Source organism: Juglans regia, chromosome 8 (assembly GCF_001411555.2).
Source record: "Juglans regia cultivar Chandler chromosome 8, Walnut 2.0, whole genome shotgun sequence".
NCBI classification, from domain to species: Eukaryota; Viridiplantae; Streptophyta; class Magnoliopsida; order Fagales; family Juglandaceae; genus Juglans; species Juglans regia.
In genome coordinates this window covers 26,437,594-26,453,788 of record NC_049908.1, presented here as the reverse complement: position 1 = coordinate 26,453,788, position 16,195 = coordinate 26,437,594, and the positions used below count along the sequence as shown (strand labels likewise).

The following is a 16,195-nucleotide window of genomic DNA, read 5'->3' as shown; positions in this document are numbered from 1 at the left end:
CTTAAGCCTTCCTCATACTTGGGCCAAACCTTTCTAAGGCTATCCTACCAAAACTTAAACTCTTATAAGGCATGGTTCAAAACTTCTAAATCTTGGCCCATAACATTCTAAAGTTTAAGGGCCTAAAGTTTAAGGGCCCATAACGTTCGAAACTAATGGGCTTGCTCACTAAACCACTAAGGAGTTGTAGAAAAAATAAATAAATCCCAATAAAAATATAATATGGTAGCATAAGTTCATACTAAGGGTTAATCCTAATAGGTAATTAGGGGGTGTTACACCCAAGCCTCCTTGAAAATCTGCCAAAAAATCATAACGCATCATTGTCAAGTCAAATCATCAAATCGGGCCGACACACCAACAAAATCAGGCTCCACAAACCCAACAAATATTGTAATAGTCATCAGTTTCTTTTCTTATTTCCTTCATTTTATTTTACGTAGAAAAAAAAGAAAAAGAAAAAAATTGGATTGAGATACTGCTCAATTATCTAATTGATTTAAAAGAGGAACATTAATTTATTGGTGGGGTACTTCATGATATTGTTGGACATTCATACGAGCATATGTAATAAAGTTCTATTCCTATTCAGATTAAAACTTTCCATTTCGAGAGAGAATCGAGGAGACTCTCTACCCGAAATTATGAGATAACATATCAGCCTGAACATTTTTGGGATCGATCTTATAATTAGAATTTGTTCAAAAAGTTACAAGAGTGGGATCCAATTCATCAAATAGTTGCAGTGTATCGAGCAGCTTTGGCCTAAAAGGGAACTGAAAATTTGCGAGAATAAGACTATCTGATACGAGAATAGACTCATCTTGACAAAAATAATTATTTAGTAGAATATAACTGGTAACAAATAAACAAATTTCTTATGATATTGAAACTATTTGTTAGTCAAATGGAAACTGATTTTTCAATTTTTAATTACATAACAGCCTTCATCTAACTATTTCACAAAGTCTCGATCCTATTAATTAAAACCAATCAATATATATATGATATTAATTAACATTTTATAAAAAAAAAATATTGTAATTTATAAAGCCTTTAATATCGCACCACATATTATACTTTTTCATCCACATAGGTGAAAATCGCACCACATATTGATATATAAATGCATAAGTCCAATTCATTTGTGTCTTTACTCTCTTGATTTTTTTACCTCTGTCAACAACAGCTAGCTAAAGTCTATGATGCGAGGTTGTAAGTAGCCTTCAATGGATTCTAGTTTACGGGCAAGATTCAATGGATCCAAGAGAGTACTGGAATACAAGAGTATAAAAAAGGAGAGATGAAACAGCAATTGTCAGTTTCAAAGAGATATAACCATATAAGAAGAGAGCTTGTGAGAGATTTTTTTCGTTGGAGATTTAGGTTAATTCTGTCAAATGAGAAAATTGATGTATGTTCATAATTTGTGACGATTGATTTTTTCTAAGTGAAGTTACGATTGTGTTTGGATATTAGGATGATTTTAAATAATTTAAATTGATCTGTAAATAATAATATACAATAGATTTCATTGAGATGTATTTTGTAAGTGACGGTTAGTTAAAGTTACAACTTTATACTTTTTTTATTTTGCAATGTTAATGCATTTTCTAGGCTTTTTTATTTTATTGAAATTTGAGATAATTTACCTTTTTTGGTGAATTATTGTCTGTTATAATTGGGCCTATTTTTACTAATCTCTTTTTCTATATGTTATAATTTTTTGTTAGATTTTGTAATATTTTTTGGGGGCCTTATTTAACTAAGGGGTCTCTAAGCAGCCCTATCTTGCCTAGTGGAAAAGCCGGCCTGGACTGAACAATACAGTAAAATTTGATAAATTACATTAAATCACGTTAATTTGTAAGATTATTTTCATATAATTTTTTTTATAGTTAAAATATTTCTCCTTAGATAACAAAAACTGTTGTGTTTGTCCCTGAGGTCGCCAACATACAACGAGAATTTCACTTTCACACTTTATATTCATCTATATATCTTTTAGAATGGTGTAAAGATCAATCGTAATGAATACATGAATTTCACAATTGTCATGTTAAAAATTAGTGTTTATGTAAATCATTTAATGACGTGGCATTTTATGACAAGATAATTAATGTTATTTATCATCAACTATATTATTTTATTATTTTTCAATGTGTCATTCAATGATTAAAAATTTTATTATTATTTTTAACTTATCTTTCAACCATTTGATGTCACGTTAAGAAATGGAAGGATTATATATGATTAAAACGAAAATAAATAACATTTTTCCTGCTCCACTTTCATTACTACTCTAAGCAAAATATATCTCTCTCTCTCTCTCTTGATTTGGTTCATTCACAGCATGGTAGATTTTAATTTTTGGGTCTCCTCAATTTCTTTTGTTGTCCATTTGGAATCCGATTCTAAGTTTTTAAGCTTTGCTTAACCATGTAGGGGCAGGGAAATGTTGTTTGGCTTGGCATATACTAGAAAAAGAAATGTGTTTGGAGGATCAAACCAAGGATTTAATGATTATGAAGATCAAGCTATTTATTCACCAGATACATTATTTAGATTGAACTTGTTGCTGATCTTCCCCTGATACATATAAACATCAAACGGCTACTGCCTTGCTAGAGTAGAAGGTTGCTTCCTTTGAATGTTCTTCAGCGCAGGAGTGATCAGATTTAGTGCCACGCCCACCACAGCCACCACCACTCTTCGATATGTTTTCAAAGCTACCGCCACGCCCACCACAGCCTCCGCTCTTCACTATTTTCCCACACCCGCCACTCTTAACCATGTTTCTACATCCACTACCATCACTGCCACCACTCTTTAAGGCATTTCCACAGCTACTAACACACTTTCCACCGCAACCTCCACCAGACAAATTGACATTCTCAGATATTGCAGCATTTCCCTTATTGATATCCACATTGGCTTCTTCAGCTAGACCTTCCATCTCCAAGTTTTTTAAATTCACAGAAAATCCATCATATCCCCCCTTCTTAAAAACATCAGCAAGTATAAATGCAGATGTAATTCCAGGCACCACCATCCATTCTTCCTTTACCTATTCAATTTAGTAAGTGAAAATCAATAAATAAAAGCCAGCACATCAGACACATTACAACAAACTTGGCACTTGTCACCATCTTACATTGAAAATTCCAGATTTCAAGTCGAGCAGTGCCACTTCCTTGCCATATGGGTCTTCCATAGAGAATTCAACTGCCGTCATAAAGTCCTTTTCACTTCTCTGCTTCTCACAATGATTGGGCTCATACCCCAGCTTTCTTCCAGGGAAAAATTTTACCTGTAGCAACAAAGGAAAGAAAAAAATAAACAGATAAAATAAACAAGCCCCTTCGAATAATCATGTTTAAACTCAGAGAAGCACTTCAATACCTACCCTTCAGGCAATAGCTAGTATCAAACACGTGGTAAATGCTATGCATAATGCTAGAGAAACTCGGCAAATGTGTATAATACAGCACAAGCATTTACATCTATCTATAAAAAAAAATCAATGGAAAATGTTGATATTCCTGCAACGTATCAGGGTATTGCCAAAACCAAAAAGAACAATGCAGATATAGGATCTGCATGCAAACCCAGTGCAGGGTCAAGAAAACAAATTGCAATCTCATTCAAGGAGTTCTGTCACTATGAAAAGCTATTCTACCAAAAGGAAGTAAACTTGGTAAAAATCGTAAAAGATCAAGAAAGATAAGATTATGAGAAATCAGAACTAACGCATACCATTCTATTGCCAGAAAGCTCAAAGAGATGGCCATCATGGCCAGAATTTTTTCGAAAATGAAGGGACCAATGGGAATCCATCAAAAACCACCCAGTCCCAACAAAGTCAGCAAGAGTGCGTGTTTCGCCAGAAGCCATGATACCAATTACCTCCTTACAAAGGATGCAATTTTCTTTTGCCTTGTCCTTTCTTGAGTCCCTGAAGTAGAATACAAACCAGCAAGATCATAATATTCAGAATATTTTATGGCATCTAAAGCTATCAGTGAATTATAGATGAGCAGCATTCTCTGTTGAAAATATATTCTAAATATAATTGACAATTGTACAGATAAAATGACTTGAAGATGTCAATTCCCTCAACGTCAAAGGGTCACTAAATTACAATGGCAAGTTACAACGATGAGCATGTAATATATTAGTTAGTCGAGAATATGTAGAACTCTCTTTCGAGTAAACTAATCCAGATTACTTGTTTCCTTTCAGATAGAATGCCTCCATCTTTATGGGCTTCCAAATGTCTGCATGTGTGCTGGCTCAAGGGTTATTGATAGGAAGCAAAGAATAATAAAATCACCCATTCAAGCTTGCCTGTGCAAATTACAATGTCGCTTGACTAACGCATGCACAACCATGAACTCAATCATGGCATGAAATATTGTCACAGGACAAGGACCACATCATTCATACTCAAGGAATACCTAATAATTTTTCTTTCATAAATCATAAGCTATACAGTCTTGCAAACATTCGTGTGTGCTTCACATAAATGATGAGCTATCAGACCACATATGAAGAATTGGAAGGTAGTGATAACCCATTTTCAACGAGTAATTGTGGACAGAAATGTACCTCATTTGGAGGCTGAGCAACTCTGCACCAGTTTCATCAATGACATGCACCATGCTCTTGGCATGTCGAACCTTTCCGGGAAGGGGCAAGAAACAAGAACTTTTTGGAAACAGTTGAGGACAAACCATGCGAAGCACATGTGGTGCTGGAGATGGAACAGTGAAAGAGACAGCAACTAGAAGGCCAATTGGTTTTGAGATCACACTGCTAGAACTTGGCACCAACTCCAACCATTTTTCAACTGAAAGTTCAGAGACTGGGGCCAGAAAGTCTTGCAGAAAAAGTGAAGTAGAACCCAATACTTTTGGAGCCCTTTTTAGCTGTAAGTTGGAAGTAGAATGGGATTTGAGTTCGAAGAGTAGCTCTCCTGTCGGTTCACATTGAAAAGAAGCAACCTGTTTCTCTCCGGACTCAGACAAAATACTCAGGTTCCGATTCGCTTTAAAGATTGTATCAGGTTGTTTCTTACAAAATGAGACGAAGAGACTTCCTTTGTGCCCTTCTGGTAAGTTCTTAACTGCAACAAACTCCAAAAGCACCTGAAAAAGGATTTAGGAACAAAAAACATGGGAAAAATGAGTGCGGTTTCCACGATAGTGCTCAGGTTGCATATGCACCTGCTTAATACACGGATACAATAGCAGTTAAGTATGCATAATGAATCAATAGTATTGAAAATATAGACAAGCTGCAAAGTACTGTGAACAGAGTTATCTTTAAAAACAGAATCATAATGTTATTTGAAGTGCTATTAATGGATATTAATGGATTTCTTGTCCATAAGCTTTTGAACCCCTAAACATGATTATTAAGTATGCCATGCAACAATGAGATCACCTTTTCAGTAAAATATGAGAAAATTATATTATATTATATTATATTATATATATATATATATATATATATAAGCCACCTCTTGTTCTGGTTATTTTTTATATTAGGACCCAGGATTCGAGATTTTTATTTTGCCACCTCGTGCTAAAGCCCTTGACCAAGCCACAGCCTCCATCCTATTTTCCATCAAATTGATAACAGAGAGAATGGGAAATCAAAATAATACCCAAATATTTAAAAAAAAAAAAAAACAAATTCTCTTTATCAAATGAATGGGCAAGATCGCCACCAATGGTCAAAGCAGAAGGTGGATTTTTTATATTTTCCTGATTCTAAAAAACTCTACCAAGATACTTCATGGCCCTGAGATGGCTTCATTTAAGGTCCAAGAGAGAGAAAAACCAGAGAGTCAAGGACATGAAAGAGGTGATTGGAGACTACCTCCACAACCTTCAGCTGCGGGAGCTGAATTACTTTCTGAAACTCGTTTGATGCAACAACCTCCTTGCCAGTCATGTCGGATAAGCAAGGAGTGGTTGTGAGAGGAGATGGGGCACTGCCCCTGTACATTGCCCCAGCTCTCCAATACCTTCTACCAAATGTCTATTCCCACTGCTTGGTAGTTCCAGAAAACCCAACATCCAGCTTCTTCCCTCTAGTTCTGTCCGAGTCTATAACATCATGCTCCAGAACCTTTCCAAGCACTTCACTGAGATCTTTACAATAATCAACAGGGTGCAACTGGTGAGTGTGCCAGATGAGGTCAATATCGTATGTAGGAACACAAATACGTCGTATGAACTTCTCCTTGTTTCTCTTAATTAGATGCAAAAAGCCTTTATATCTAGCCACAGCTCCTTCAAGAAAGTGATCATTGTTCATATGGGGTCTGGATACCTGTCGTGAAAGAAATGATTAAAAACTTTGAAAAACCTCAGAAACATAGTGTAATGCATGTGAGAGTTCCTGCATGCATCGTTGAAGCAGTGGTTAACAATGTGCAAAATATTTAATTGAGAGGTCTCTCAAAAGTAAGGCATCAAATTAGCCTGTCATAAACTGATAATGCTTATACACTTGACATGTTAAATCCAAGAATCAGCCACCAGAAATTGAAGATATTTCTCATTTTTTAAGTAATTCGGCCAAATATATTGACTACACTTCCAAAAAGTATAGTATAATGTTATTTATAACCATTACCTGGTAAAACCATGGACTGTGTCCTTCAGCTGCTGAAACCAGATCATATCGAGTGTATTTTTCAATGCCAGGAAGTGTCTCAGAGGTATGTTCTGAGAATCCTCTAGTTAGGTTGAAGTTGTAGGGCTCTTCTGGATACAGTGTATTCCATATTTCTTCAGTTTGCCTCTGACAAGTGCCTTGAACAGAAGATAAAACATTAGAGCTGTCGAGGATTCTTCCATAAAGTTTCTCACAGTCCGATTTGTATTGTACCTGAATAACAAAACCATAATAACAAAAGTAAAGAAAAGAAAAAGAGAACTACTACAACCATAAAAAGATTCTACAAAAATAAACCCACAAACTGACATGGGTTCATATGATACGTTAGATCTATTTTACAATAAAAGTAACTTTACAATCTAATGTACCATATCAAGCCACATCAATTTGTGGATTTACTTTTGTATAATTTATTTGTGGCTAAAACATTTCTCAAAGAGAGAAGATCTTAGAAACCCAACTGGATTGAGCAAAGAGAAATTGAATAAATAGGAAATTAAAAATTCTTTTTTTTTTTTCTTAGTTCAGAAGCCTACTGGATTAAGCCTGTGACAATGCCAAACCCATTCACAATCAAGAGGAACAACCAATGGGCCCTCAGAAATCTGGGACTCAGAATGGTTGGCAAGCAAGGGAAGCCAACAAGCATTATACCTGCAACATAATCATAATTCAAAACTTCTATTTCTAAATGCATGTACTAAAAAGTTGAGAGTCGGTACTGAGCATAGATTGCATGTATCATAAGAAAATATTATGCAAAAACCATGGGATGGGAGGAATTCATAATCCTTTACATACTAAAGCTCACAAACTAGATCTCCTTTTGTCCTGAGAAATTAGTAACAGAAAAATCTGAGATTTATGCATACTTACACATGATAATATGGTATGGAAACAAGCAACAACATGCAAAAAAAAAAAATGATTGTCAGATGCTTTACCTGTAGATGGCCCTCTCAAGGGCAGGGCCATCATAGAGGTAACGATTCCTATCAACAGTGGCAAGGAACTGAAGCTGCCGTTTCGCTGCTGATACAAGGTCCACACTTATCTCAATGTTTTGCGCTTCATTCCACTCGAATTCTTGCTCCAACTCCATCCTCTCAATTCTAACCTAATAAATACCACCTTTCAGCAACCACATGATGTCATAAAACTTACAATTCACAATAAGATTCAAGTACATAACTCAAAATTAGCTCCCATGATTTGATTTAGAAGTTCATATTCATAAAATATATATTTCTCTCGTGTATGTATGTATGTGTGTGTATATATATACCTATGTATAATTTTGGAAATATTTAATAAGTAGAAGATTGTTGGTGAAATACACAATAATATAATAAAAATTACAACGAAATTAACATTCAAATGAAACCAGTTTGTGCTGAAGTCCATGTCAAACAGCCTACAATAGCTGTTCAGCACTCAGTAGGTAACTGCATTTGCAGTTACCAATTAAATGCAAATTAAATACATTCATACAGGATCTTTGCCTACATATTGAGGCTTCCAGCAAAAGTCTCAGATACACCTAAGGAAGAAAAGAAAAGAGTGAGAGTCAGGAGAGCTCTAAGAGAAAAATAAAAGAATTGAGTTGAGTGGAGTGTGATCCTCCTCCTCTGTAATATTTTCTTGTGTTTCACTATTTATTAGTGAAGCTCTTTTCTGTAGATGTAGGCAGTTGCCGAATCATGTTAAATTCTTGGTGTCACTGTGTGAGTGAGTGAGCTCTTTTATTTCTGCTTTTATTCATTCTGCTATGTTGATTTTCCCAACAGTTTGGATTGAAGCATGAAAATCTCGCTTTCTTTAAAGAGATTCAAACTATTTACGGTATACAAAATCTCAAATTAAGTGAAAGCGAGCAACGGTAAGAAAAGCAATGGTCAGAAATAAATATTATTAAAAAAATACTAACATAGAACATTGACTAATCAGAGAAATGAAAACAAAAAGAAAAAGGTTCCGAGTTCATATACTTGCATATTGCATGCAAACTACGTGGAACTCAATTGGACTTGGTAAAATTTCGAAATGAAATCCAATTTATATGTGAAACTGACATATCAGAAACAAAAGAATCAATAGAACAGCTAAGGAGTTTTTAACTTCCGAGAAAAAAAAAAAAAATTCCTCTTTACTTACTTGATAGCTGAGAAAACGGAAGAAAAATGAAAGAAAATCACAAACTTCCTATGAAGACGAAAACTACGAATACATAAAGCCAATTAGAATTTTTATCTCAGCTCAGGAGAGGTTTTTGTTCCCCTTTCAACAGGATTGAAAACAAAGAAATCCCAGTGTGAACCTTATACTCGTATCTTTGGTCACATTTTCTCGGCAGTCAAACAGAGCTAAAATCTCTAAACCCCACCAATTGAATTCACAGCAACAACACAAAATACTCAAAAGTAATTGAGAAAAAATGAAAATTTGAATCGAACAAAAGAAACTAAGAATCTTAAACTCAGTCACGACCACCTCTGCTTTGCTTCGAGCACTCTGTTTCTTGCTGTCTTAATCATAATTGAAGCTTCTCGTCGGGTATTTAAGGGGTTTAAGATGAGTTGAAATAAAAATTAAATAAAATATTATTAAAATATTCATTCGAAACGTGTTGAGAAGTGCGGTACTGTTGGTGTCTCACGACATACCACTTGGTTTCCATCTCTTTTCGCGCCATGCCACCTCTTTTCAGACTCACCTTCTCGTTTCACACTTGTACCCTTTCGTTCCCTTATTTTATGGTACGAAGGACAACTCAACAATTGAGAATTTGGCTTTTATATAATTAAATAGATATATATATTATTTTTATAATAGTTATATAAATGAATTATGTAATATTTTCATCTAATGTATCACTGTTGAAAATATAAAATGTTAAATATATAATTATTAATATGTTATCAATTAATTAATATATTATATGAATCATGATAAATCATAAAATCATAATATTATTTGCAAATATACATATTCTAGTATCTACACTTAATTAAAATAATTAAGTAAATTTTTTGTAAAATACCTAAGTTGTAAGTAAGTATGAAGTACCTGGTCAATTACAATTATTCATTAACTATATATAAAAAGTTAAAATTTTAATATAGGTCATTGTGCATTAAAAATCATAATACAATTTACATAATATAAATACCAAGTTAATAATTATTAACATCATAAATATAATTATAATTAATTATCTTTTTAATGAACTAATTACATAATCCACATTAAAAAAACTAACTTAATTTTAATTTTACGAATTTAGCTAATTTTTTATATTAATTTATCTTCTAAATTAATAAAAAAAAATGTTCGTAACTCATATGAACTGAATTGGATCGATAGGTAAAGGTTCAATTCGGTCTATGGAAAATAAAAAATAAAGAACTTCGATTTTTCTAAACTTGTCTGTTGAAAAACTCATCCGAACTCAACATATATTTATTGAGTTCCTCTTTAGAACGGAAATTCCTACGTTGTGGATTTAACGGCAACCAATAATATTTTGACACATTAAACTCCCTTATAATAAACTTCTGCACTGCATTAGAACATATCAAAACAAAACTCCCTCCCACCCATCTATGAAAGTGGATATGCTCATTTTCTTCAATTAATCCATTTCAATCTATTCGAGTTTCCGATGGTGGATTCGATTTTATTATCCTCTCCCCTTTTCATCTCTTGCGTGCTCAGTTTCACTGTCTTTCATGAAAACAAACAGTCCTCTATTTCGGTCTTTTAGCAGTGTGTGAAATGAGATCCTATAATTTTCTCTCATTTTTATCATCTGGATCTTTCCCTTTTCTCTGAGCCAAGCTTTATCGTTAAGTGGATCTCTCGCGCAAAAAATTGCTCTGTTTTCCTCCGATCAAAACCACATGGTCAGGGTTCGAAAATAAGAACTCTTTGATTTCGCATTAAGTCATGTTGAAGTGAGCTTTTGATGGCTCTGGAAATGGGATTTGTCAAATTTTTATTGAAAAGTTAAATCTTAGGCTCATTGTGATTTTATTGATGTGTGTTTTTGTTCTTTTTGGAAGTTGTGTTTGGACTCTGAAAAATCGGATATATTTTTTTGACCTCGCCTCAAAATCGTGGTAAAAATGGGTTGTACGAACTCTATAAAACTAAGAAAAATGAAGTTATCCATCTATGTACAGAACGGAGACTCATCAAGCAGGCCATTGATTCAAGATACTCCCTTGCGGCTTGCAGCTGCTCAACATGGGATGGGATGGACGAAAGTGGGGGATATTTTTTTTTTTTTCCTCTACAGTGCGGTCTACCATTGAGAAAATGTGGGATCTACATGGATGGCCCCCATTGGATGCTGTTATTTGGAGTAAATCGGATGTACCTTTGGAAAGAAATTCTCATATTTTATATGGATAAGAAACCTTACATCTCATCCAAGATTCAAATTAGCAAATTGCCATTTCACATAAAATTACGAAGCTACTATTTTTTTGTGAATTGAATTATCCTTATCATCCATTCCAATGCAAAATGCGGCCAAAACGTCTAGAATCTTAGAACAAGCCGTTCTGAAACCACAAATTTCAATCATTCTGACAGGAATAGAATTCAGAACAAAGCTTACCATATATTAGTCAATCATCAAATGCTAGAGCTTTCTAGAAACCTCTAATAATAACTTTATCACACAAAACATGATTGTCGCCAATGTTTCATCAAGGAGCTCATGGAAAATTCAATTACCCTTATTGGATCAAACCTCGTGAAATAATCAATAATGTAATAGAAGCAGGTCCTGCTAACAGATTGACTACAGATCTCAAGACAAAAAAGGGGCATGGAATAAGCGACTTTTACTGCAAGCTACACTAATCAGGAAAAAACACCAACAATTTGATATTTTTCATTCTCAAGATAATAACAATGTACCTTTGAGGAGCAGCAAAAATGAAATCAAAATTTATTCGACATCCGTCGGGCCAATTTAAGATTGCTTTCCCAATCTTCTCAGTCAATTATAAAATAAAGTCTACTCTAAATTAGGCACACGATCATCGAAAGTTTTTAGAAATGTGTATCTAGTATCATTTAATCTGGCAAAAGAAACCATCTATTTCCTGACCTCCTCATATTCAGCTTCTGGGGGCTGCTGCTCACCGCCCTCAGACCCTCCCGAGGATGATCCATCCGAGCCTTTAGACATGTGTTCTCCAATCTTTGTAACAGATTTATTTGCAACATCAATCTTCGCCTTAATCTCATCAATGTCATCATTAACCATAGCTTTCCTCAGATCTGCCACGGCAGACTCTATTTCTGTCACAACCTCAGCAGGAATCTTGTCCCGATACTCACCCAAGCTTTTTTCGATGCTGTATATGGTTGTATCAGCACTATTTTTAATGTCAACCAAAGCTTTTTTCTCCTGATCTCTTTGAGCATGAAGCTCAGCCTCCTTGACCATCTTTTCAATCTCATCCTCTGAGAGGCCTCCAGAAGATCGGATTGTAATGTTCTGTTCTTTACCTGTTGACTTATCCTTAGCAGAAACGGTAACAATTCCATTTGCATCAATGTCAAAGGTCACCTCAATTTGTGGCATGCCTCTAGGTGCAGGCGGAATACCAACAAGTTCAAACTCCCCCAAAAGCTTGTTGTCAGTTGCCATTTCACGCTCACCTTGAAGAACTTTAATGCCTACCTGAGTTTGGTTCTCAGCAGCAGTAGAGAAGACCTGAAACCCAATTGCACAAAAATAATCTCCTTTCAAACCAAATCTTATCTAAGTGCATCACAACATTTATGCATACTACCAGGTTGATACCAATTATAATGGGGCAAGTAACCACTCAATGCAAATAATAACTTAGAAAATAAAATAGGCAATAAGATAACCTCTTTTTCTAACCATTCAGTCTCCTAGAACAGGCGGTGCAGCATGCCCAGTCAAGGGTTGTGTAATCTTTGAATTTTTATACAACAAATCATCTACGTGTTATAATATAAATTAGATAAATAAATTCACCTCTTCCAATCAGCTTAAACTTTTGAAAGTATTGATGATTTAACATGTTATTATAATAGATGTCCTAAGTTGAAACATTGACTCCATTTTAACCCTTCATTTTAGTTAAATATTTTGCGTGTTAGACCTGCTTAAAGGTAGATCTGACCCACATGTGATGAGTGTTAGAATCAAAATTAATTCTTTAAACTCACCTCCTCACATCAACTCAAGCTTTAGGGACACTTGGTGATTTAATACCACAAGATCTTAAATAATGGCCTACGATGATACTTATATAGCATGTAGTCCTCTCACAGAGCAATGGTATAAAAATGGGATGGAAGACAAACTTGTAGTAAAAAACACTCAGGTGTGTATAGACTTACCAACTGAAAAAATTTTAGAATTTGAATTTAGTTGATAAACTGACCTGTGATTTCTTAGTAGGAATGGTTGTGTTTCTGTTGATCAGTCTGGTGAAGATGCCTCCAAGAGTTTCAATACCAAGTGATAAAGGAGTCACATCTAACAAAAGCAACTCCTTAACATCTCCACGAAGGATACCACCTTGAATTGCGGCTCCCATGGCAACTGCCTCGTCAGGATTCACTCCTTTGCTTGGGCTCTTCCCAAAGATTTCTGCAACTATCTGTTGTACCTTGGGGACCCGGGTCATACCTCCAACAAGCAGAACTTCGTCGACTTCTTTGACTGATATCCCAGCATCCTTTAAACAATTCTTGCATGGATTTACGGTCCTCGAAATCAATTGATCCACCAAACCCTCAAACTTCGATCTGGTGAGGGTTATATTTAAATGTTTAGCACCAGAAGCATCAGCGGTTATAAATGGAAGGTTGATATCAGTCTGACTTGTAGATGAGAGTTCTATCTTAGCCTTTTCAGCTGCTTCCCGAAGCCTCTGCAGGGCAAGCCTGTCCTTCGAGAGATCAATTGCATCAGTTCTCTTAAACTCGCTCACTAAGAATTCCAGGAGTGTATTGTCAAAGTCTTCCCCTCCCAAAAAGGTATCCCCATTTGTGGCTTTGACCTGTTAAAAATACAGTTAGCCAACTACTTTATTACAAAGAAACAACCTAACAAACACAGAACAAAATGCATACCTCAAAAACACCATTTGAGATTTCCAGGATAGAAACATCAAAAGTTCCACCTCCAAGATCGAAAACAGCTACAAGACCTTCTTTGTTGTTTAACCCATAAGACAGGGCAGCAGCAGTTGGTTCATTAATGATTCTCTGAACATCTAGACCAGCAATCTTTCCAGCATCCTTTGTTGCTTGTCGTTGTGCATCATTAAAATAAGCAGGAACAGTGACCACAGCTTTAGACACTGTTTTACCAAGGTACGCCTCTGCAGTTTCTTTCATCTTAGTAAGAACAAATGCCCCAATCTGACTTGGAGAATACTTTTGTCCATTGGCTTCAACCCATGCATCACCATTGGGAGCTCTAACAATCTTATAAGGCACCATCTTCATTTCTTTTTGTGTATGACTGTCATCAAAACGTCTCCCAATCAGACGTTTGGTACCAAAAAATGTGTTTGATGGGTTGGTCACAGCCTGACGTTTGGCTGGGGTTCCCACAACCAACTCCCCCTTTTGGTCAAAGGCAACCACTGATGGAGTGGTTCGAGCACCTTCAGCATTCTCAATAACTTTGGGAGTCTGTGGAGAACATCAACAAAACCTTTTTTAAGATTCCCAATGAAAACTTAAAGAACAAAATTGCCAATAAAACGAAGTTAAAAGGAAGAAAATATGCATTTTAAACATGACCAAAAAAGTTACAAATAGGAATGGACAAACCTTTCCCTCCATCACTGAAACACACGAATTTGTAGTACCCAAATCAATACCAATAACATCATTGCCAATGGGTCTAGAGCTGTATTATCAAAACAAAAACAAATTCGGCAAACAAAATTAAAACACCTAAAAACCTCAGCCAAAAATACTGGCAAAAGAACATATGTACCTAAAAGGTCTTGTCAACGATGCCCATTTGTTAACAAAAGGAGAAGCAGCAAATGGTCTCTTTGCACTGCCACCAATCAACTGCAGGAGTAGCGAGGAACGGGTAAGCTTTTCAATTTACAGTTATGTTTTTCTGATCAAAACAGTTACATAATTAAAGGTACATGAGACTGACCAAAAAATGGCAGGAGTAGCAAGGAACGGGTAAGTTTTAAACATGCAGTTATATTTTGTGATAAAAAAAGGTTACATAATTGAAGATACACGAGACAGACCAAAAAATGACATGAAAACAAACATTATTCCTCAAAAATACTGCTGATAGACTACGAAGGATGCTTTCTTTTCTCATCCTTACTTTTTTCTCCACTTTTGTAAAGTTGAAAAATATAACAAGAATATAAAACAAACTACCGTTCAATCAATGACTGGATGGTTTTGACTGGTGACCCTTTACCCGATTACTTACTAAGAGTTTGATTAACAACCTTGTTTTCATGACATTGATATCATCTGACTAAGGCAACAATCAAAGAGAACTACACCAGAAACAATAATCTACTGCATAATTTTTCCCTCCCCGGGTCCTGTTACAATACAATTAGGAACGGTAGACTTGGAAAGTACAAAAATTTTAGATATTTAAGCAAAACATCACGCCCATACTAAACTTTTCCCTCAAGTATTTCTAGCCACAGGTTGTCTTGATAAAAAAAGTCAAACGGAATGGCAAACGAATATGAGTCTATTTCAAAAAGGTCATCCTCAGATTGAGCAATAATGGAATCCACATATTCTCAGATTGAACTCTACTACGAGCATAAAGAAACAAATCCATCAAGCTTATTACTAGACATTGGTTTTCCTAACCATACCACCAAAGTAACGAAAGCTAAAAAAGGCTAAAATAGAGTTCGACCCAAACCCCAAAAGTACACATACAACACGTCCATCACAGCTTCATTTCAATTTATTGAACTATGCTACACACAATCATTTATATTCGAAAACAACGGAACGGAAAGATAACTTACGGATCCGCAGGCAGCTAAAGAAGAAGCGTGAAGCTTTTGATGCCTTAGCGTCCGAAGAAGCAGAGAAGTAGCCATTACCGATTTCAACCTTAGCTAGATTGAGGGTATATGACTAGGGTTCTGGAGCAAGAAAAATAAGAGACGCAGAATTTGTGCAAGGTGCTTGCTTTAACGAAAGGTATTTAAAGAACAAAAATAGGGTTTTGGATTGGAGGGTTTAACTGAGTCGTAGCTTCCGGACGTAATGACTATTTTAGCCCTAATGGTTTGCAGGAATTAGGTGCTTGTTTTAACTTTGTGCAAGCTTTGTTCGTTTGGGGGGTATGAGGGTAGAGTTGTGAAAGTGCAGACACTGGTAACAATTCGTGGGCTGCAAGGCAGTGCCATTTGTCCAATGGCTGACTTCCACGTTTGGACCATATCGACCTTAGATCATAATACTTGACACTTCGTTCCATGACCGGCAA

General features: G+C 35.5%; 1 protein-coding gene and 1 pseudogene across 1 annotated transcript; both read right to left on the bottom strand.

The window, feature by feature from the left end:
• Positions 1-2,501: 2,501 nt before the first annotated feature.
• On the bottom strand, positions 2,502-8,197 carry LOC108985539 (annotated as a pseudogene).
• Positions 8,198-11,525: 3,328 nt separating this feature from the next.
• Positions 11,526-15,907, bottom strand: LOC108985551 (heat shock 70 kDa protein, mitochondrial-like). The gene is made up of 6 exons (XM_018957894.2): positions 15,729-15,907; positions 14,696-14,775; positions 14,527-14,605; positions 13,819-14,385; positions 13,125-13,745; positions 11,526-12,421 (listed from the first exon to the last, which is right to left on the bottom strand). The coding sequence occupies exons 1-6, from the start codon at positions 15,801-15,803 to the stop codon at positions 11,798-11,800; spliced, it is 2,046 nt and encodes a 681-aa protein (XP_018813439.1). The 5' UTR covers positions 15,804-15,907; the 3' UTR covers positions 11,526-11,797.
• Positions 15,908-16,195: the final 288 nt, after the last annotated feature.

Excerpts from the sequence above, each read along its gene's own strand:
- LOC108985551 (XM_018957894.2), bottom strand. The coding sequence starts at position 15,803 with ATGGCTACTTCTCTGCTTCTTCGGACGCTAAGGCATCAAAAGCTTCAC. Across the intron at positions 14,776-15,728 it reads CTTTAGCTGCCTGCGGATCC|TTGATTGGTGGCAGTGCAAA; the intron begins GTAAGTTATCTT and ends CTACTCCTGCAG. Across the intron at positions 12,422-13,124 it reads TTCCTACTAAGAAATCACAG|GTCTTCTCTACTGCTGCTGA; the intron begins GTCAGTTTATCA and ends ATTGGGTTTCAG.